This window comes from Lutra lutra, chromosome 4, assembly GCF_902655055.1.
Source record: "Lutra lutra chromosome 4, mLutLut1.2, whole genome shotgun sequence".
NCBI classification, from domain to species: Eukaryota; Metazoa; Chordata; class Mammalia; order Carnivora; family Mustelidae; genus Lutra; species Lutra lutra.
In genome coordinates, this window is record NC_062281.1 from 191,593,382 (window position 1) to 191,616,039 (window position 22,658).

Sequence of the window (22,658 nt, forward strand, 5' to 3'; positions counted from 1 at the left end):
TTTCTGGTGCTTATCTTCGATCCAGTCGGCGGCGTCCAGTAGTAAGGGCATGCCCTGTCTGAGAGAATCTTCCACGGGCGCTGTGGGCGTGGCAGGCAGTCAGAAACTCCTCAGGAGGGGTAGTTTATCACCCCTACATCTCGGCCTGGCCCGCCTGGGGCAAACCCTGAGTCAGCCACTTACCCACACAGCTGTCTGGCCCAGACTCTGACAACCTAGGACTTTTTAGCGTCATGTCCTTGCCACCCTCATCAAGAAGCGAGCCTTCAGGGACACATGGGTGGCTCAGTTGGTTAAGCAGCTGCCTTCGGCTCAGGTCATGATCCCAGCGTCCTGGGATCGAGTCCCACATCAGCTCCTTGCTCGTCAGGGAGCCTGCTTCTCCCTCTGCCTCTGCCTGCCATTCTGTCTGCCTGTGCTCGCTCTCTCTCCCTCTCTCTCTCTGACAAATAAATAAATAAAATCTTAAAAAAAAAAAAAAAAAAGAAGCGAGCCTTCAGTTCGGAACCAGCCCTTTAGAAGGTGAGGTCAGCCAGTTATAAATCGACCCAGTCTGTACCGCCCTTCTCACCACGAGGATATCCTGACAGCCTCTGACAACTCTGAGCTGAAAGCCATTCTGTCCTCGGCACTTCCCCACCCGCAGGAAGCACTCACACAAAGAATCAGAGGACCCCAGGAATCCCAGTGTAGGAGGCCCAGCAGCTTCGCTTCTCAAGGGAACTGGAAAGGGTTTGTGGAAAATCGGACTTTCTGCCCTTTTGTTTAGGAAATGCCAGTGAATGCCACCATGAGAATGGGGTTGGGGACATTTTGTAATTGGAACTCAAACTGCAATACGGTGTAACAGCTGCTTTGATTCTGTAAGCTGCTTTCTCCTTCCAGCTCCAAACTCGTTCTGGAGAGAATCACACAGTATCCAGCAGATAAGGAAGCCTTCATGAATTTTGTTTCTCAGTGTGAAGCTGTTACAGTTGAATTCCGGGAGGGAGTTGTAGTCCTGGGTAGATAATGCTAGTTACGGGAAGGCTCCCTGGACTAATTTCAGTGTTGTGGCAGCTCATTAAAATCCAAGGACAAGGTGAACTTCCTCTTGGAGGAGCAGGATGCCAAAAGCTGGTCCCCAGGCGCCTCCGTTCACTCGCTGCTGGCTTGGGCACATCATCCCGCCTCTCCGCGCTTTGAGAATGGAGACAACCGCATGGAACCTGTTCCTGGTTTTGTTGACAGGTAAATGGGCTACACCTGGCAGGTGACAAGGCCTCGGTAACACCCATCTGTGAAAAGTGTAGGAGGAATTTCTCATTGTCTTGCAGTCCTCGTGACCGGCCCATGGAAACTGCATTCTGGGTGAATCACAAGGGGCCACTACCTTTCGAAGGAAGAACTCATCTCCTGCTTTCCCATCGGGAGCGCTTACACTGTGTACTCATACCTCCCTTTCCTTCGCGGGGACTCATAGTTCCGAGTGGGCCATCTGGGGGTTCCGCACCCCTCGCCTCTAGAAAAGCCACCAGCCTACTTGACAGCCAGGAGCCCTCTGCGCTGGCCACACCAACAGGGTTTTTTGGCTTCCAAGGCCACAGCTGCCTGGGCCTCCCTTCCAGTGACAACCTTAAGAACTGGGAGTAAAAGAGGGTGGGAACAGATAGGGATAAAAAGAATAGTGCCCCAGGAACCTGTCACAGTGGCTCAGCGCTATCGGTGACCCGCCGGTCTTCACTCCCGCTTTGAGAGACGATTCCCTATCGGTGACCCGCCGGTCTTCACTCCCGCTTTGAGAGACGATTCCCACACGCAAGAACTACCTGGAGCTGTTACAGTTCCTGGCAGCCTCCTGAGGTTGGTATTATCACACCCATTTCAGAGATAAAGGAGTTGAGGCACTAAGGATCTGTCCGGCTCTTTCACACCAAGCCTCCAGGCCCCATGTGCTCTCCTTCGAGAGCTCCTCCAAGGGGGACTCTGCTCAAGGGGCCTGCTCCTTGCTTCCGCAACTTCCCTGGGTTTTTTTTTTTTAATCTTTAGCCCCCCCTCCTCCTTATTCCTCCGCTCTGCATACCCCTAGATAAGTTCCCTCCTAGCAGGGACTGTTTAAAAACCACACTGTGCTCAGTCTTCCTAAATCCAAGTCTTGCCCAATACTTCCTTCCTCCTGCTGACTTTGTGAGGTCATCTCTGAAGAAGGAAGAGGAGGCATGCCCTAAGACATGCCCTCAAAGCTCAAACGCCACCGTAAAGGTAGAGGCTCAAAGCCTCCAAACCGCCATAAAGGTAGAGGGACACGCGGGTTTCTTTGTGAAGAACCAGAAAAGGGTGCTAAGTTAAGAATCAATCAAATTCCTAGCAAAAATTGCAAGGGAAGAGTGGAATTTCCTTTCCTTTCCTTTTCTTTTTTTTTTTAAGATTTTATTTTTTTATTTAACAGAGAGACACAGCAAGGGAGGGACCACAGCAGGGGGAGTGGGAGAGAGAGAAGCAGGTTTCCCGCGGAGCAGGGAACCTGACGCGGGGCTGAGACCCTGAGACCATGACCTGAGCCAAAGGCAGCCGCTTAATCCACTGAGCCACACAGGCGCCCCTAAATTATTATTATTTACACCAGATAACTTTATGTGGTTTTTGGTATATGCGAAATACTTTGCAATGAACACAAAAGCCTCACAGTCTGTTACAAGGAGAGGCCATTCACTTAGAGCCCCTGATGGCCACCATTCTCCTCTGATCTCTTACCACCCGTATGCCCCTTGTCCAACACTGAAGTTTCCTATCTGGTTAGAGACTCGCCTTCTCAAAGAGCTATGTCCCTTTTTCAGCCGGCCAGCAGTTTCCAACCAGAGTGCATATATGGGCCACAGATAGAATCAGTAACCCAGGTAGGTCATAGGCTGCTGTGGTTCACCTTCCCTCAATCCTGGTGTCAGCAAATGTCTTCCAGGAGCTACATGTGCATGGTCTCCTGAAACAGCACTGGACACTCATATCCCTCCCTGCCCACCAGGAAGGTGAGGGCTTTGGATATGCCACTGCAAAAATTGCTCCCCAAGCATCCTGGTGATAACGAACTAAATCCCTGTAACGAGGTAAACTCCCCTGCACTGGGCAGCAGACAAACGTGAGCTCTGTGGCTGCTAACACCACCTCAGGAGCTGTGAAGACCGGGAGGGCATTTGGCAGGCTGTGGATTTGGGGAAAGATTTGAGAGCATCTCTACGAATCATTAACATCTGAGCTACAACTTGAGGTCGAAGTGCTGGCTCGGGTCACTATGCTGTGGCTTCCAAGAATGTTGCAACAACAGCTGAGACCAGGTTCTGCATTTGATTTCCTGCTAGATTCACCGGGTCTGGCCAGGGAGCCCTGTCTTTCTTCTTTATCTCCCTAACCATGTTAATGGAAAAGAGATTGTTTGGGAGCCCTTAGAGGGCCACACCCTAGAATTGCTCTGAACAGGATCTGTAAGTGTCTGATTTCCTCAGAGTTACAAAGCTTAGAAGCTGATTTAGCTGCTGAGTCATGCGGCTGGGATCTTGGTTTTTAAGCAGTCTGCAACACCAGTGTATGGCTGGCAGTATCACAAACTCTGCTTGCAAAACTCACATAATTCTTTAGGAAACATTTTACAACTTCCTTGTTGCTTTAATCGGAAAGTTCTTGCTTCTTAGCCAATAGGAAACAAAATTCTGTGGACTTGATTGGCCCTCACCTTTACCCAGTGCCTTGGAAACCTAACCCAGTAGCTCAGGGGATAAATATGTTAGGAGTGAAGCAAGAAAAGCAGTTTTGCAGCTGATCAGGAGAAATAAGAATTAAATTCCAATGCATATTTGAATCTCTCTCTGCAAGGCGATGCAGAAAATAGGGAGACACATGACATTACTTTAGCTCTCAGATTTACAGACCAAGGTGAATCCTGGCAAATACAAAAGTAGCGATGATAACAGAAAGCCCTTCCTTCCAAGGGGGATTGAGCTACAAAACTGATTTTAAAGGGGGTAGCAGCTCTTTCTTGGATCAGCAAGGTGAAATCTCCGCACCCACCCTTTCCTGTTTTCATTTGCCAGACTACCGTGGAATACTACCTGATTTTAAATACCCAGGTCTGTGTGAAATTCCAGTCCCAATCATGACGTGTATAGATGCTTTCCACGTGCAACATTAGCAAGAGCTAGAGGCCACATTAGCAATGGGGATGCACGTGAAGAAGTGCCTGGCACGTAGGAAGCGCTCAAAAAGCATCAGCTCTAATTGAAGGAAAGTGAACTTCCTTTTCTGCCACCTGGGCCCGATACCCATTGTCTGGCCGATGCACAAGGACAAAAAGACCTGGTCACGCTGGCAGGCGGGCGGGCGGAGCGTCCAGGAGCGGAGCGCGCAGGCGCGGACGGGCGCACGTGGCCCCCGACCCGCGGCCCCGCTGCAGCCCCGGCCCGGGAGCGCTATCGAGGCGCGCGGCCGCCAGCGTTTCGAGGCCGAAGGGGTCTTCCGCGCCGCACTGAGGGGCGGGGCAGGCCGAGAGGGGCGGGCCGCGAAGGTCGTCGCCAAGGTCGTGGGCTGGACGTGAGGCGCCGGAGCGACGCCGCGTGCGTGCGGGACTCGGAGTACGTGACGGAGCCCCGAACCCTCATGCCGGCCGCGCCACTCCGCCCCTCCCCGGGGCCCCGGCGCCACAGACCCGGCTCGGCCTGGGGTCCCGGCGGGGGGCGGGAACAGAGGGCGTCGGGGCAGGGACTCGCCCCCACCCCCACAGAGCCGCGGAGTAGTCGGGACTCCCCACCCCCGCTCCTTTCCGCGTCCCCGGGTCGCCGCTCCCCCCTCCCGACCGCGGGGACCGCCGCAGTCCCACCCCTTCCCGGGAGGTGCGGGCCCGAGTGACGGCGCGCCGGGCCAATGGCGAGGCGGCGCTCCGGAGGCGGGGCGGAGGGGCGGGAGGTGGGCGGGCTCTCAGGGAGCTGGGCAGGAAGTCGGGGCAGGCGGCCGGGAGACGAGCTTACAGTCTTCGGAGCGGCCAGACCTTCCGTCTTAACGCTCGTCCTCGGTGCTTGCAGCATCTTCTGCTTCTTTCCCGGGCAGCGCTATCCGGCGGCCAGGTAGGGACCCGGGGAAAGCAGGCCGGGCCGCTGCCCAGGCCTGCGGGGCCCTGCCCTTGGCGGGGACGGGGACGTGGAAGGGGCGGGTCGGCACGTGCGAGCCGTGCTCCGCCGGAGGGGCAGGAGCGATTAGCCCGGGATTACGCACTTAGCGGGGCCGCCCCGCTGCTGGGAGGTCGGGAGCGGGACGCGCGGGCCTTCCGTGCAGCGGGCGCGGAGGGTGCAAGGCCTTGGGGAGATACGGGCCGCACCCCGGGTGCTCGCTAGAGCTAGGCCTTCCCTAAAATGGAGGAGGGGCAGGGACGGGAGAGATGCCCAGAAGCCGCGATCCCTTCCCCCCACCACCAGCCCCTGCGCCCCGCTGGTGGCCCTCGGCCTCCGGTCGGGCGGCTGGTGACCGAATGGGCAGGGACTGATGAATGGAACTGCAGAGGGTGCTTGTTCTTGAGACTGCGGCCGAGCCTTTCCTACTAGGAAAGCCGTACCCGCGACCTCGCCCAGGTCAGGCAGGAGCTGCTCCGGCTCCCCGGCCTGGCCATCGGCAGTCGGCCCCCGAACTGACATTAAAAGGACGTATTTTAAGAAAACTTCCTGTTCGTTGTCTGTCGTGCAATGGGGTCTTCCCTTTGCGCGGTGTGCCGGTTGGGGGATGCGGCGGGGGACACTCTAGGCCCCGACTGCCCGGTCCACAGGTGCCGCCCCTGGTCCGGGGTTCAGTCCAGGCAGATAAGCGGTGAACACTCCTGGTCAGGCCAGCCCTCCTTGCCGGCCTTGCTTACTGAACCTTAATGACTTAGGAATAGTTTTTTGGCCAATTTAAAGATAAGTTCAATTTTGTTTTCACACCCTGAAAGCACTTTGTCTCAATATCACTGAAATTAAAAAACGGCATCTGAGGGTAGGATGAGGGCATAATGTAGTGAAGATGTGCTTGAAAGTGCATCTAGGGGGCCTGGGGGGCTCAGTCCTTAAACATCTGACTTGGGCTCAAGTCATGATCTCAGGGTCCTGAGATTGAGCCCCACGTGGGGCTCCCTGCTGGGCCGGAAGCCTGCTTTCCCTCTCCCACTCCCCATGCTTGTGTTCTCTCTTGCTGTGTGTGTCTCCCTCCCTTTCTGTCCAATAAATAAATAAAATCTTTAAAAATGAAAATAAAAGTATATCTAAAATTTATAAAGTCAGTCATTGGTGGCCTGGGGATGGGGGGAGATTGCAAAGGGCCTGAAGGGGACTTTTTGGGGTGGTGGCAATCATACACAGGTATATAATTTGTCAAAACTCAAGTTAACTAAAATCTTAAAACTAAATACATTTAAACAAATTTGCCTTTTTGTAGGATAGAAAATAAAAACTAGATACTGTTTTATTGGGTAATGAGTAAAAGTCCATTGTTACATAGACTGCAAAGCCTCGGAAGTGACTTCACTGTCTAATTTTGAAATTTACAGAAAAGAAAGATGCTATTTGCTGCCTCAGAACATTCCAGACAAGATACTGGAGAGGAGCCCAGCTAGATAACGGCTCTGAGCACTAAACCAATTCCGCCGGGCCACTTTCAGTCTTACAAGATGTATTACTTCTTCCTTAGTAGCCGCTGTGGGGGAGGGGCGATGAGAAAGGGCTTTCTTTGAGAACCTGGTATTTGTTCTTTGTAGCTGCAAATCCCCCCCCTTTTTTTTGAGGGTCTTTCAAAGAATGTCTCTAACCTTAGAGTGTCTTAGCATTCAAGGATAGAATCTTTATTGTAGTTTCAAATAATGATGTTTCATAATTCAGTCTTTTTTTGAATGGGTAAAATGCCCATTTGAAATACTAATGAGATGTTATTTTTGGTGTGTTCTGTCTTGCTAAAGATCCAAGTACTGTGGAATGTGAAAGGCCCAGAAATTGGCAGTAGCAGAGACCACAGTGTACAAACCATGTCCCAGCTATGAATTCGCCATTCCACTTCAAACCAGATTTTCCTCCTTGGATCATCTTGGGAGTTTTTATCCTGGATGAGTTTGCTTGTGACCTTCATGTCCCCTTGGTCCTTTTCTATTCTCATGCCAACCCTCGTTGGGAACTATTGACAATAACCCACTTCAGACTCCCTCAGTTCCAGATTCTGCACGCCAACAGCACATTAATCTTTCCAGTTGTTTTTGGTTCTCCCAGGCGCACATGACCGGTCTTTCTTTACTTGACAGGATGGGCACTGGACTAGTGGGATTTGAGGCCTTGCAGAGCCGGGCCCAGCAGGCTTTCCCGACTCTTGGCAGCTTTCTTGCATTCCATGTGTATCTGGTGTAAATTCTTTCTAGTCCAGGAATCCTCAGAAGTGATTCTTTGAATGAATGATCCAAGGCTGCATTATGATTGATGGGAGATATGAACTGTGTTTCCCCACAGAAAGTCACCATGTCTATTCTCAAGATCCATGCCAGAGAGATCTTCGACTCTCGTGGGAATCCCACCGTGGAGGTCGACCTCTACACTTCCAAAGGTACGTGCACCTTTGTTTCTGTACCTCCTCTACCTCACCCCATCCTTTTAAAACGATAGAGCTTTGGGCCAGGAAAGGTCTGTTGTAAAAGCCTTTCCTTCTGATGTGCACGTGCTGGTAGATTGTGGTTCCTGACCGGGAGGAGGTGGGGAGGGCTGCCAGGCATGGGGTCCTTGTTCTGCTGCTCTTTGGTATTTCAAACAAGACTACTTGGCTCTCAGGTCAGTGAGGTCAGGAAGTAAGGTGACCCCTCGTCCCTAAAATGGCCCATCACTAGTTGGCTTCACAGCTTGCTCTGAGCGAACAAGCAGATCTGGTGTGGCGGGATGGAGATTTGTCTCTTGAAAAGGAAAAGGGAGGCGAGTGCAGGGAGATGCAAAGCATTCTCATTTTTGTCTGCAGAAGTCTTTTTTTTTCCCCCCCAAGATTCTATTTACTTGACAGCGAGAGAGGGAGTCGATGCAGGGCTCCATCCCAGGATCCTGGGATCATGACCTGAGCCAAAGGCAGATGCTTAACGACTGAGCAACCCCAGGCGCCCCTAAAAGTTGTTACTAAACCAAGGATTGAAAACAGTTCTTATTATATGTAGGTGTTGGGACGCCAGAGGCCCTTGTTTTCTCCATGGCTCTAAGTCCCCTGGGTGGGGGTTGGCCCATGTGAAACAAAAAAGTAAGTAAATAAAATGGGGACTCTGAAAAGCTCTCCCTTGTGTTAACCTCCAGCAACATCTCAGCTGTTGTCTAAATGGACCTGGTTGGTGAGGTAGGAAAAGAAGCTTCAGGCAGAATTAACGCTGGTGCTGAGCACACAGACCTGCCAGTCAGAGCTGAGTCACTGTGGAAAGTGCAGCCCTTCCCTTCCGGTCCTCTCCTCCCCCCTTGCCCAGGAAAAGAAGGTCCCTCGAGTCCAGGCATCACTGAGCGAAGCCTGCTGCGTTCTGCCCAGGCTTACTCACTCTGGCGGGTGCCCTGGGAGCAGGGTGGCTTCGAACATGTGCTTGGTGGCCAGGACCGTGCGTTCTCAGAGGATGCTGGGAATTCCCTTTCTTACGAGATTGGCTTGCTTAGTCAGAGGGTGGAACTTTCCATCTGGCAAGTAATGGACCTTAACCAATGGTGGAAAAAAGACTCAAGATTAAGATTGTTGGGAAGGGGGCATTTCCCTTGAAATGCTTTAAAATTATCAAAGTTAATATTTTTTGGAAATATAAAGGAATGGAACTCTGTCATGTTTCTCTTGGTGCTTTTCAAAAACAGGAAATCGAGGATCTGTTCAGAGCTTCTCATCACTTTTTTTTTTTCCCCCAATTTACTTCTTAGAGCAGTTTTAGGCTCACAGCAGAATTGAACAGAAGGGACAGAGAGCACACATCGCCCCCTCCCCACACAGGCACAGCCTCGCCACCAGAGTGGGACGTTTGTTCTCGGCAGACCTGCCCTGATGCGTCATCACCCAGAGTCCATAATTCCATTGGGGGCACTGGCTTTCCTAACTTCCTCACCCCGTCGGTGCCTGATGGGGACAGAGCGAGTCAGCGCCTGTGTCCAGACACCCTGCGCCCGGCTGCGCATGCACAGGCGTAGTAACTGATCGTTTGATTTACATCTCTGGTGGTTTTTTTCCCTCTTTGTTCATGTGCCTTCTCCTGCCTCAGACGGGAAATGCCTTACAGTTTCAAGTAGTCTGGAGGCTGCCTTCATTTCCTGCTCCCTGAGCCCGTCTGCCCTTGTAACCAGATCATGCAGTACCTTTCCTGACACTGACCTTGGAGGCCAAGATTAGCCACGTTTATGCCCAGGATACAGGTCTGGCCCGATGTCTGGATTCTGTGTCCGCAAGGCTGCATAGGGCAGTGCTTCCTCGTGTTCTAGTGTTACTACGTTCATACTTTATCTGTGTTCTTTTCTGAAGCTCATAATGTGTCATTAATGACATATCTGAAATGATAGTCTCTTGGATGTATTTGGTTCAACAGCATATTAAATGAGTTTCCCTTACTTCAGCTTAGCTACTGGGAAATCTTAAATCTCTTAGATTGCTTGCATCGTCCTTCCATTGGGCGGTGCTGCTGGGGGTGGGCGCCAGGCCAGCTGCAGGGCCCCAGCCGGAAGCTCGCTGGAGGTGCAGATGCAGTCTTCAACCTCCCGTTTCAGAACCTGCGTCTTAGGTTCACCCCAAGATCGCCCGGTGATCTGCGTGTGCATTAGTGTTTGGGAAGCTCTGCATGAAAACTCTATCTCTAAACTAGACAAATCCCACGAGTTCGCCTTATGGTCAGCGCTAGGGACTGGTACCAGTGTGAAAGGCAGGGGAAACGGACTATCTGAATCTCCAGTTGGTGGAAGGAAGTGGCAGCGTTTCCTAAGAGATGTCCTCTGCTGGGGGGCAGGAGTCGGGCAAGGGCTGAACTGTGTTTCTCAGTCGCAACTCTTCTCCCCGCCCGCCCTCAACATCCAGGTCTCTTCAGAGCTGCTGTGCCCAGTGGTGCGTCCACTGGTATCTACGAGGCCCTCGAGCTCCGGGACAATGACAAGACCCGTTACATGGGGAAAGGTAAGAGTCGGACCCCCGGCCCGTCCCTATGGAGCGTGGCTGCGTGCCCCTTGCAGGCCTGCGGCCCACTGTCCACGTGCCTTGCGTTCAAGGGCAACACCTCATTCAGCCTATGGCGTCAAAGCTGAGCACGTACTCGGGACAGCTGAGAGAGTTGGCCCTATCCTGTCCAGCCTTCCTAAACCCATAATCTCGGGGGCACGCATTTTAACCATGCTTCTCGTGGTTTCTCTCCCATCTAGAAAACTCCTGGGTAGGCCAGGGAACCTCAGGGTAAGGAGAGTGTTAACTAATACTAATTGAGGAGCCCTGCCATGCTCCCAGTCTCTCAGGGCATCTTCTCGGGAGTATCTGAAAGTTCTAGCCTGTGGCTCACCGACAGATCATTCCCGCTAGTTCGAACTTTCTGGTGATGAATTCACAGAAACACCAGTCTGGACAGGCCAGCCTCTGCTGGGCACTGTGCACATGGACTTGTTACTGGTTTTGCAATGCTCGCCTCTCTGGACAGAATCTAGGTGGCCAAATTACAGAAAAGCAGATGGGGCCAGACCATGCTTTCTCAGCAGGGAAAGTATCGACCCAGGGGTGGAAATTGGTTCTTGGGGGAGGCAAAAATATCCTCTGATTTTAGCATGATTTATGGCCCTCCAAAAGGCTAGTATGGATGGACAGTGTATCTCCCGTATTACATTTTCAGAGGAGGGCGATGATAGGGGAAAAGTCTAGAAAGACTGCAGGTGAGGGGCAGTGATGAAGTGAGCTGGGGAAGCCCAGGGCTAGCGATCTGGAGATCGTGCCGCAGGAAGGCCATTTCCCCTGGGTTCCCCCTGCCCATGGCCCCGGGTGGGTACTGGTCTAAAAGCTGGGTTGTGTCTCCCCTGGACTGTCAGGAGGGTGAACTTCTGGTCCCACGACTCTCCTGCCTTCCTGTCTCTCTCTCTCTCTCACTCCTGTCCTTCACAGCCTGTTCTCTTCTGAGTCTGTCTTTTTTTCCTTCTCCGTCAATCTCTACTGGTCAGGTGTCTCCAGACCCGTTAAGTATATTAATGAGTTCCTGGCACCAGCCTTGTGCACACAGGTAATACATTGGACATATGTAGTTTTATGGCTGGTGTCCCCAGTGCATGGTCTTGCCAACTAACGCCCCTTCAGACGTTCTGAGATGGTTGCTCTGTGTGTGGCTCTAATCCTTGGGGGTCCTAGGTAAGAGCACTCAGACTGGGCCAGAAAGTACCCCGATTTTGGGGGGACAGAGAAATGGGGATTTGGAAGCGGTCCCATTTTAAGATCTTTTGGGCGGGCTTCTGGATATTTGGGTTAACAACATTGGTGGTTCGCTCAACGCTGCTCAAGCCTGTTTTTCGTTAATGTCGGTAATTTGATATGATTGTTCCTTCCAGGTGTCTCAAAGGCTGTTGAGCACATCAATAAAACTATTGCACCTGCCCTGATTAGCAAGGTAGGACCTGCCTCCCAATAACTAATGTATTAATGCCTTCGGAGCGTCTCCCAGGCCAGTGGGCTTTCCTGATTATGGAAGAGCTTATTCTGAGAGCTAAAGAAGCCATCGGATTCCCTGTCGCCTGAGAATGATCTTCCCTTTCTAATCCACCCCCTACCTGTGTGTCCACATCTAACAGTGAATGCAATTGGAACAGAGCCACGGGAGACTGTCTCATGGCCTTGATTTTCCCCTCCAACTCTCTTGACCTTGGGGATGTTCAGATCCAAATTTTAAAAGCAGCTCTTGGGCGTTGAGCATGGTATCCACGGTGACCCAACTATTTTTCATGAACTGTGGAATTATTTACTATATTTCTACTGACGACTTCTCTCTCTCTCTTTTTTTTTTTTTTTTTTTTTTTTTTTTTTTTAATAAAATCTTTACCGGGAGAGTAAGCTTAGAGAAAAGTTGAGCTGCTGTAGGTGAAGTGGGGAGGGGGACCAGACGGCCCAAAGCCCCAGCCTCCCATCTGTGTTTAGGTGTGGGCCCCCAACCCCCCCGAATTCCTCCTATACACCAGCAGCAGGTGGGTGCCTCTGTGGTCTCTCCCTGGTGTGCTCACCTTCAGTAATTGGTCCCAGACGGTTTCTCGTTGCTGCTCTGTGGGCTCAAGTGCTGTGAACCTGGGCCTCCTGGGCCCCTCCCCGCACCCTGTACTCTGTGCCTCGGTGCCCTTACCTGGCATGACTAACGCAGTGAGCCGGGCTTTCCTGAACATTTTTCTTCCCTTGGGGGAGAAACTCTTCAGTCAAACTCATGAGAAGGTTTGCCTCAAGCCATCATGCTCGGGTGATGGCTCACTTTGGCCAAACGCACTTTGTCAAAAAAGCTAAAGGTGTCAAATTATTAATGGGGCATGGTGGGCTTCTGCAGGGTTTTCTTTTCCTTTTTTTTAGTCTTTATACATAGAATGTTACAAATAAAGTAATACATTGTTACAATCAGATGTGAAGGTTTTAAAGTAATGCTGACTTTCAGTGAATTCTTTAGAGCCAGTTTTTAAGACCCCCGTTTTTGGGGGGTGAGGGGTTTTACTTGGTTTGTAGGTACCATGCCCATGATGGAGCCCAGCTGGCTTAAACTTCATTACTTGACCAGAAATAACACCTTTCGAGCAGTCGTCAAGCATTTTGCTCAGATTCTGGGCTATATGCCAGAATCCTGTCTGCTGTGAGGTGACGAGGGGTGCCGTCACTGAGAATAGCCGGGGCCGGTGGCTGTGTCACATAACCTTTGAGGAACACGGCTCGTTTGCACAAATGCAGTTGTTTACTTTATCGTCCCCCCGAATCACACTGCGGTGTAGCACTGCCTCTGTTAGCATGTACCCAGCAGTTCTGTCCTACGTGTGATGTGCTTTGGACCCCCGGGGAGGACTCCCTCTGTGACACCAGGATCGGACCTTCTGCATTTCATGGTCGGCTCCCTGGAGCTCGGAGGAATGCCCCATCATGGGAGAGGAAGGAAGCGCAGTGTCGCGTCTCCCGTTTCTCTCAATTCCTCCCCCGCGCCCCTTTTTTGGGCCTGCCAGACAAGTGATTCGGACTTCACAGGTTCAGAGTTAAACCTGGGTCCCCTCACGGGAGCCCAAAGGTCCTATGGGGAGAGTGACTGCACGCCCCATACCCCAAGAGACTGACCCTCTCTCCTCCCCGCAGAAAGTGAGTGTCGTGGAGCAGGAGAAGATCGACAGGCTGATGATTGAGATGGACGGAACAGAAAACAAGTGTGAGTTGCTGGGGGCGGCACGTGCTGGCCTCGTGGACACCTGGCCCTCGGTTTTCAGGGCCCCTGACCCCCCCCCCCCCCCCACCGCCGCCCCGAATAAATCACGTTTTTAAACCTCAGGAGCAATAGCCTGCGACAGCAGCATTTGCGTAGGGTTACCCAAAAGAGGCCTGTGCTTTAGAATAAGTCACGCGGTCTGTGGGATTTGCCAGAGTTCTGTAGACCGAAGAAGGACTTTCCCGTAGCCGGAGAAAGCAGATCAGTCCCCATGGAGCGTTTCTGGGTAGAACATGGGGAGCAGGTGCCATCAGGACAGGAAGGTGCTCTGGTGCAGGCCAGGAGGCCGTGATTGGGAAATCCCTCCATCTGACTGTTCTGTTGCAGCTAAATTTGGTGCGAACGCCATTCTGGGGGTGTCCCTGGCTGTCTGCAAGGCGGGGGCCGTCGAGAAGGGGGTGCCCCTGTACCGCCACATTGCCGACTTGGCGGGCAATGCCGAAGTCATCCTGCCGGTTCCGGTGAGTGGCTTGGAGCCTCCCGAGTGAGGAGTTGTGGGCACCTGAGACCCCGCTTCTCTTCGTCTCCTCCACCTGCGACTATCCCAGCCGCGGACCCCTGCCACTTGGCTAGAAGTGCCCAAGCAGGGTTCTCGACCTCCTGGTACCCCATGTCTCCTACTGTTGATGAGGGGATGAAACTCCTTGGGTCGTATGTGCACTGAGGTGGCCCATCCTCAGTGGTGATGCTTCCCTTCCCGAGGGGGACCCGGCAAGCATTCCAGAGCTGCATGTGGCCTGCTGGGTGGGACTCTCGGGGGCCAAATGGCCTTGTTTGTCTCTGTCTCTCCCCAGGCTTTCAATGTCATCAACGGTGGCTCTCACGCCGGCAACAAGCTGGCCATGCAGGAGTTCATGATCCTGCCCGTGGGCGCGGCCAGCTTCCAGGAGGCCATGCGCATCGGGGCCGAGGTCTACCACAACCTGAAGAATGTCATCAAGGAGAAATACGGAAAGGACGCCACCAACGTGGGGGATGAAGGCGGGTTTGCGCCTAACATCCTGGAGAACAAAGAAGGTAAAGGCTGGGTGGTGGGGGTGGGTCCCATGTTCTGCAGCCCGGCCCTCTCAGCTGCTGTGCTGTACCCCACACTCACCAGGTCCCTGCACATCGAGTTCTGAGGAGGGCTGTGCAAGCTAACACATAATTTAAGATTTTTATGGATTTATTTGAAAGAGATGAAGAGCCTGAGCTGGGTAGGGAGGGCTAGAGAGGGGAGGCCAAGTAGACTTCCATGGAGCAGGGAGCCTGACTCTGGGCTCCATCCCAGGACCTCCAGGATCGTGTGACCTGAGCCAAAGTCAGATGCCGCAGTGACTGAGCCACCCGGGTGCCCCGTGTCCTTGTTGTTCTTACATCACCTCCATGAAGTCTGCTCTGTGTTAGGAGATGTGTCTGTCTGGCCTGCGACCGGCACCCCCCAGCTCATTCCTCCACAGGAATGCTTACACGGAGCTGTCTTGCTTGGAGTCCTCAGACATAGGGTTAAATGGAAGAGTTCAGTCAGACAGAATCCGGACAAGGACTCTTGGCTGAGGTTTTTGTTGTAGAAGGGAAGGAGAGTTCATCCACAGTTTTGTTGCCTTCAGGGCAAATAGTGAAAGAAAAAATGTCCGTCCTGCTCTTCGGGTCAGTCGTACAAAATGCTGATGCTTCCCCATTTTTGACCTACAGAAAAATGACCCTTTCAGGGTGGAACAGGCCCCAAGTGTCTGTCCCTTCCTGTATGGGCAGCACTGCCAAGTGAGGTGGACCCTGCACCTGGGCTGGCAACAGCGGGCCCGGTAGGCAGGGCCTCGCCCTTACCCTGCCCTCCTGGGCTCGAGGTGCCCCGGGCTTGCTCTCAGATCCCAGCTCAGCTTATCCAGGACAGCTGACTCAGCTGGTCACTGTTAACTGTCTCGGCCTGCACTGCTGTCCTAGGTGCTAAATCGGGGAGCATTCGTCAGTGACAAAGCCTCTGAGAGTCGAGACTGAATTTCCCACTGGGTTGGCTGCTGGGGGCCCTGACCAGCGGTTTCTTGCTTCAAGGCAGGAAAAAGCAGTGGAATGCTGGAAGCGATGGTTGGGGCCAGGGCCCCTCTCGGTCTTCCTATGAGGGTTCCCGTTGGGCAGCTCTTGGAGGGCCTTTTTCTCACCCCCTGCCTGGTTCCAACCTTGTCGCCACCCCCCCTTCCAGCTCTGGAGCTGCTGAAGAACGCCATCGGGAAAGCCGGCTACACCGACAAGGTGGTCATCGGCATGGACGTAGCGGCCTCGGAGTTCTTCCGGTCGGGCAAGTATGACCTGGACTTCAAGTCCCCCGATGACCCCAGCAGGTACATCACGCCCGACGAGCTGGCCAACCTGTACAAGTCCTTCATCAAGGATTACCCGGGTGAGTTCCCGCTGGCCGTCTGCCGAAGGCTGTTCCGTCATTGTCCCAGCAAGCCCCTGGGCCGAGGGCAGCGCTGGCTCCGGCACGCTGGGGCGGAGATAATGCACACAGGGGTAGAGACTGTTCGATACTGGCCCGAGTGGGGGTGGGGGCTGAGGCACAGAGTGGGTCAGAAATTGACCTGAGGGCACGCGGCTCGTGCTGGAGCGAGAACCGGCGGGGAGCCTCCCAGGTGCCCGCATGGAACACGGGCTTAGAGCAGGTGCCGGGGTAGGGCCGAGACAAGCCCGCTCTCAGCCTCCCGAGCCGGTGGCTGTTGCTGCCCTCGCTGGCTCGGCCGCGGGCCGCACCGGACACGGCCGTGTCCCCCTCGGCACCTGTAGCGGCCGGGTTGCAGGTGATACCGGTGGGTAGGCAGAGTGTTTCCAGGGCTGGTCCTGTCCTGGTGGGGGCACGGGGAGAGACGGGGCGAGGAAGTTGGGGTTGCTGGGGGGTGCGGGGCTGTGGGGTAGGGGGCTCGATGACCAGACGTGGCTCTCTCCTTTCCCAGTGGTGTCCATCGAAGACCCGTTTGACCAGGATGACTGGGAGGCTTGGCAGAAGTTCACTGCCAGCGCCGGCATCCAGGTGGTGGGGGACGATCTCACTGTGACCAACCCGAAGCGGATTTCCAAGGCCGTGAGCGAGAAATCGTGCAACTGCCTCCTGCTGAAGGTGAACCAGATCGGCTCCGTGACTGAGTCTCTCCAGGCGTAAGTGCACTGGGGGGTCGGCTGTCCCAGAGCAAGGGGCTGACCCTCAGCCAGAGCTGCTGTCTGCTGAGGGGTGGAGGGCCTGTCGTTCAAGCTTAAACTTCTGGTGGCCTCTAAGCAGTGGCACCAAGGGAAGGGGCCTGGGGTGTCGGGCAACTGTGGCCCAGTCCTGACACTGCATGATCAGGTTGGTCAGTCATGGGCGCTGTTGGGGGAGACAAGCCTCTCCCCTCAAGGGGGCTGAACCCAGATTTTTAAATGTGACGTAGAGGCTAAGAAGGTCCTCAGGGCTCTGTGAGTGGAGAGGAATGTAAGGAGTGTTGTCCCCAGGAGTTGAGAGCTTAGTGGTGGCTTCTGGCTCTGGCTGCTCTTCTGGTCTCCTACCAGGGGTGATGAGGCTGGGCATCAGGAGGGCTCGATGGGGCTGCTGTGCCCAGGAATGGAGTCCCATTGTCACAGGCATCTGGGTGGTTTCCTGACGTCTAGGTGCAAACTGGCCCAGTCCAACGGCTGGGGCGTCATGGTGTCACATCGCTCTGGGGAGACCGAGGATACCTTCATCGCTGACCTGGTGGTGGGACTTTGTACTGGGCAGGTAAAGAGCCGCTTGACTCCGTGTTCTTTGACCTCAGCTTCCTGGAAGTGGTACTGGGAGGTTGGGGCATAGATGGGGTCCTGGGTGCTCCTTCATCCCCTCCTTCCTGCCCAAAATGCTCTTGAAAATTGAACGTCTACAACAAGTGTAACTGACCTTTCTTTTCCTGTTCTAGATCAAGACGGGGGCACCTTGCCGATCTGAGCGCTTGGCCAAGTACAACCAGATCCTCAGGTAAAAAGGAACCCTTCCTGCAGTGGGGTGGGGGCCCCTGCCTTACACAGGGAGCTCCTGGCTCTGGGGCGTATGTGCAGATGTGGGGGTGGGCCCGCAGCGGGGATGTGGGGGACTGGCCTGAGCATTGTGAGGTCGGTGCGAGCTGGGCGGAGAACTTAAGGCACCTTGCCCATGGCCAGGAAGCTGGAGCCTGAGCCAGACTGTGCTGCCATCTCCTGGTGGACGAGGGAACAGGTTCCCCTTTAGATAATTTAATCCTAGAATTTTTTTTTTTTTTTTTTTTTTTAAGATTTTATATATTTTTTTGACAGAGATCACAAGTAGGCAGAGAGGCAGGCTCCCCACTGAGTAGAGAACCCAGTGCGGGGCTGGATCCCAGGATCCTGGGATCATGACCTGAGCTGAAGGCAGAGGCTTAACCTACTGAGTCACCCAGGTGCACCAGTCCTAGAATTCTTAGAGCTACGAGCAGATGCTTAATCGACTAAGCCATCCAGGCATCCCAAGCATCCCATTCTGCCCCCTTTTTATCATAATGCATCCTTGGGAAGCTCCTGAACTTGGAAAGTTGCCTCTTTTTTGTTCCTTTTTCCAGTTCTGCAGGACTGATGAGTCTGTCCCATGTTACTCTTTGCTTCCACCGAGACTAGTGGGATGTCCCCTACCCATCACCCATGTACTGCAGCCGCCAGCCTTCCTGCGGGGCTTTTCTGTGGACACCTGCGCTGCTTCCTCCTTTACTGGAGAGTTTTAAGCACGTTTTAGCCTTACGGTTTCTGCTATGAGTACCTCAGTCTGTTTCAGAGAAATGTGTAGAGACGTTACCTGTTAGCCCCACCACTGCACCATGAGCACGCCGGGCGTTCAGTCATTCAGTGACACACATGCTTCCTGCCCGTGTGTCCGGTCCAGCTCCCCACTGGGTGGGGCGCCAGGGTGCAGTTGCTTCATGAACGAGCTCCCCCAAAACTGGGTTGGCCGTGTGTTACATTCCAAGAAATAGCAGCCCTGACCTTTCTTCTAGTTTGTCCTGGGGTGGGGGAAGACAGGGAAGGAGAAGGAGCAGCAGATGGCCCACTTGCTGGGGAGCTGGGGGGCCAGGGAGAGCCGGCTGCTCCCTCTTCTGCCGGCTCTGAGCAGCCACACTGTGGGGAGGCTGAGCCTGTGTCTCTGCGGGGCCTTGGGAATGGACGTTTGATCTCTCTTCTCCCCCCACCCCCCCACCCCCCTTCTGCTTCCCAAGAATTGAAGAGGAACTGGGTAGCAAGGCTAAGTTCGCCGGCAGAAGCTTCCGAAACCCCCTCGCCAAGTAAGCTCCAGGCAGCGCACCCCAGGTCCTGTGGTCCTGAGTCGGCTCATTAGACCTCTGCGCCCCCTGCCCCCGGGTCAGCTCGCGGCCCCCGGCCAAGACTGGCTGGAGCCTCTGCTAGTTCACCGCCCGCACCCCTCCCTGTGTTGTTCTTGCTGCTTCCTTAGAACTGCTGCGGAAGCCTGACTCGACCTTCTGGAGCCCTGCTGGAAACCCTAGCTCTGTAGTCGTGAGGTTGGCCCCAATCATTGTTTTCTCACCTCACTTCCCACCCAGTGTCTGGAGCCACGCCTGTCTACATGATAATCCCGAGGTGTCCACAGGGGGAGATCCCCAGTGGTTCTGTGAGCAGAATAAAAAGGCTTCAGTGACCCGTAGGAACACTGTGCGTGTGTGTATGAACCAGTCCGAGTCCATGCTTGTGTTGAGTGCTCACAGATGTGTGCTGGGCTACGGGGCCTTTACAAGTAGGAGGCTCTGTGTCGTCATCACCCAAAGAGATAAGTGGTGCCTGGCTCAGTCTGTAGAGCACATGAGTTTGTTAAGATTTCTTAGAGAAAACGTGAGCAGGGCGGGGGGCAGCGACAGGGAGAGGATTTCAGGCAGACTCCCCACTGAACATCAAGCCTGATGTGGGGGATGTGGGGCTTTTTCCCGTGACCTGTGAGATCATGACCTGAGCTAAAACCAAGAGTCAGATGCTTACTAACTCACTGAAGCACCTGGGCGCCCCGAGCCCATGGCTCTTCATCTTGGGGTTGGAAGTTAAAGCCCATGTTGGGTGTAGAGATGACTTAAATAGAATCTTTCAGAAAGGGGAGTGGGAGAGGACCAGTAGTTGAGGACACTTCATAGTCCTTGGGCAGAGCAGGTGCAGGCAAAGGGAGAGGGGGCCATGTTGGATCTTTCAACAGAAGTGGGGTCTGGGGAGGCAGAGCCTGACTCAAGGTTGAGACCTCTTACTGGGGAGAAAACGCAAATGCAGAGCAAATACAGATGATCCTGGGTGGTGGCGTCTAGGTCACGGGATGCCATCCTTGTCCAAACTGGAAGGCCTGCCCAAGTGCCAGTAACCATTCTGGGCGGGCTGGAATGTGGTTTCTCAGTTCCTGGGGGAAGCAAGTGAAAGGAAGGTTAAAAGCCAGCTCTTGGGAGGTGGGAGGTGTCTAGAGGGTCTTGGGAACCCTCTTTAAGATTATACAATTCCATTTCTCATTTTCACTAACTTCAAGTGCTCAAAAGCCGCATATATAGTGATGGAAGTCCGCTGTGCTGTTTGGCGCACATATGTGAGCCTCACAGAAAGCCCCGTCTCTGCAGTGAGCTCCGTGTTTAGGAGCAAGGGGCGGAGAATAGCACTTGCCACCGGCCTGGAGAAGTGGTCTGCTGTTTGTCAGCTCTGCTGCTTTGTTAGCACGACATTGGTCAAGTCCGGAGTCATGTTTTCGTACCCAGCTGGGGGGCTAGGAGGCCCCCTTGTGGCCATTCTTGTTCCTTGAATCAGGATTTAACCCAAGAAGCAGAAACCAATAGGAAAAGAGGGATCTAGAGACTGATCCCAGGAATCGGCTTCTGAGAATGTGGGGCTTGGCTGGGCGAGAATCCAAAGTCCACAGAGCCAGAGTCAGAAGGGAAGGTGACCAGGGCACAGCAGGCACAAGCGAAGCATTGAGTGACAGGTGGAATGTGTCTCTCAGGGAGCCTTGGGCCCTGCTTTTCCAATCACTTCAGTCAGGGAGGCCGAGGTATCTGAATACCCAGATCATCCAGTGTAATTTAAAGTCAAGTGACTAGTGGCTTCAGCTGTCTGCGGAAGAGCTTCACAGTGGTACTAAGATTAGTATTTGAGTAACAGAACTCTAGTCAGGTCGATGGGCCACAAAGCTACCACCCATTGTCAACTCCGCAGCTTTACACAGGCATCTCAGACCATATCTGATCGCCAAATAACCGTAACGAAGTCCTACTTCCACCTAATGCGGTATGACTCCTGAGCCAAAGCCATCCTTTCCAGGTGTTCATGACTGGTTTCTCTCTGAAAATGGATTCTGGGGGGAAAGCAAGCCTTGAACTGGGGCTGACAGTCTCGCTGGAGCGACCATGTCTATTCCTACTTGAAAGCAAGTCAGTGTTATTAGTCTATTAGTACATTTCAGGGCAGTTAATGTCCTCAGTAACGCTGGTTTAAAACAGTGGCAGATGAAGGTATTTATCACCCTTAGGTTAAAGGGTAAGTGCAGGTAGGATCCCTTTCAGATTCACGGGACCTGTCAAGCCTGCCGGGGCGTTAACACTGGCCCTGGGACAAAGATTTCCGACCCAGCCAAACGGAAGCACATGCCCACTGTTGACAGCTCTGTGTAAGCTGCGAAGAGTTGGAGACCAGAGGACCTTTTCCGAGGAGCCCAATCAAGGAGAACAAGCAACATTCTTAGTTTCCAGAAAACCACCTTTGGGCCTTTTGACAACCTGTGATATGAAACATGACTCTGGGTCACATGAGTTTACCAGAACCTCAAGTGTTTTTTAGTAATAAACACCTTTGTTAGCACTTAGTAGTCTCTTGACTCGCTTTATGCGTTTTCTTTTTTAATTTCTTTTTTTTAAGATTGTTTTTTTTTTTATTGTGTTATGTTAGTCACCGTACATAACGTTAGTTTTTCATGTAGTGTTCCGTGATTCATTGTTTACGTATAACACCCAGTGCTCTGTGCGGCACGTGCCATCCTTAATACCCATCACCGGGCTCACCCATCCCTCCCCACTCCACCCACTTTTTTTCAGTTTCTAAGCAGGCTCCACGTCCAGCGTGGAGCCTATCACAGGGCTTGAACTCACGACCCTGAGATCAGGACCTGAGCTGAGGTCAAGAGTCGGATGCTTTAACTGAGCGACCCAGGTGTCCCTCTTTTTTTTTTTCTTTCTTTAAGCTTCATATTACAAACGCTCTTCCACAAAACATGTATTTCTCATCTGTGGTTGTCTTCCAACTTCCTGCAACTCTGACACTAGAACAAAAAAAAAAAATCAAGGGAAAACTTGAAGCAGTTGGGTTCCCAAATTTGGCCAGATAGTAGAGACACGTGGGAAGACTTTAAACCTCCCGTTGTCCCGAAGAACAGTCAGAAGCTCCGGGTGGGACCCGGGGCATCGGTATCTGTTCTCGTCCGCCAGCTGACCTGAGCTTGGGAAGCACCGGTGCGTGCTGACCGGTCGCAGGGTCAGGGCCCCAGCAAGAAGGGCAAGGATGCCGGGTTCTTGGGGAGATGGGATGAGCAGCCAGCTTCCCCAGGAAACCCCCAGTGCTGGAAATTTTCTCTTGGGTGAGTGCCTCCAGGGCTTGGAGATGGCCGCTGCACGGGGGGCTGTGACAGAGGCCTGCTCCTGGACTGAATTCCGCAAGCTGGGGCCCGTAGACAGTCCAGGCCCTGCCTCTGACGGCAGCTGCGGTCCCACCTGCCTGCCTCCCTTCTTCACATACCTGCGAGGCTCATCTGGGCTTTCAAACCTGCATCCCCTGGTCCACAGCCCCTTCTGCAGGCTGATCCCTTCCCCATTTCTTCCTTTTCCGGGGAAACCCTCTATCCTCACAGGTTCTGTGAGTTCAGGTCCTGCAAGGCTTCTCTGCCACGGACAGCTGATCTCCTGGGGCCTTGAGAGAGCAAGAGCCAATCCAGACCCAGAAACGGGGTGGCCGGGCACCACCTTCGCCCACTTCTGCTCGTCAGCCCGAGCACCAGGCCAGCCTGGCCAGGGGCATCGGGCCTCCTCCTGCCGATCGTGCTGCAAAGCGTGAGGGCGGCAGTCCACTGGGACCAAGGAGGATAGCAGCCTCATTTGCATATGTGACCTGAGATAGTAATTAAACCCAGGCGCCCCAGGGGTGAGAAGTAAGCACATTAATTCAGGAGCAATTAAAAGCCTCCAGCATCACCAGCCACCACTGCCGACACTGACTCTGATGA

General features: G+C 53.5%; 1 protein-coding gene across 3 annotated transcripts; it reads left to right on the top strand.

Annotated features, from left to right (window-relative positions):
* The first annotated feature begins 4,478 nt into the window (after positions 1-4,478).
* On the top strand, positions 4,479-19,074 carry ENO1 (enolase 1). 3 transcript variants are annotated; one of them, XM_047724029.1, is made up of 12 exons: positions 4,479-4,601; positions 7,482-7,575; positions 10,036-10,131; positions 11,535-11,593; positions 13,297-13,366; positions 13,751-13,884; positions 14,218-14,440; positions 15,603-15,800; positions 16,351-16,552; positions 17,039-17,147; positions 17,323-17,381; positions 18,628-19,074. In XM_047724029.1, the coding sequence occupies exons 2-12, from the start codon at positions 7,491-7,493 to the stop codon at positions 18,695-18,697; spliced, it is 1,305 nt and encodes a 434-aa protein (XP_047579985.1). In that variant the 5' UTR covers positions 4,479-4,601; positions 7,482-7,490; the 3' UTR covers positions 18,698-19,074. The 3 variants fall into 3 exon arrangements, with proteins under 3 accessions (XP_047579985.1, XP_047579984.1, XP_047579983.1); XM_047724028.1 differs by lacking the exons at positions 4,479-4,601; positions 11,535-11,593 and adding exons at positions 4,934-5,090; positions 11,154-11,212; XM_047724027.1 differs by lacking the exon at positions 4,479-4,601 and adding an exon at positions 4,934-5,090.
* The last annotated feature ends 3,584 nt before the right edge of the window (positions 19,075-22,658 follow it).

Excerpts from the sequence above, each read along its gene's own strand:
- ENO1 (XM_047724029.1), top strand. The coding sequence starts at position 7,491 with ATGTCTATTCTCAAGATCCATGCCAGAGAGATCTTCGACTCTCGTGGG. Across the intron at positions 14,441-15,602 it reads CATCCTGGAGAACAAAGAAG|CTCTGGAGCTGCTGAAGAAC; the intron begins GTAAAGGCTGGG and ends CCCCCCTTCCAG. Across the intron at positions 17,148-17,322 it reads TGGGACTTTGTACTGGGCAG|ATCAAGACGGGGGCACCTTG; the intron begins GTAAAGAGCCGC and ends TTCCTGTTCTAG.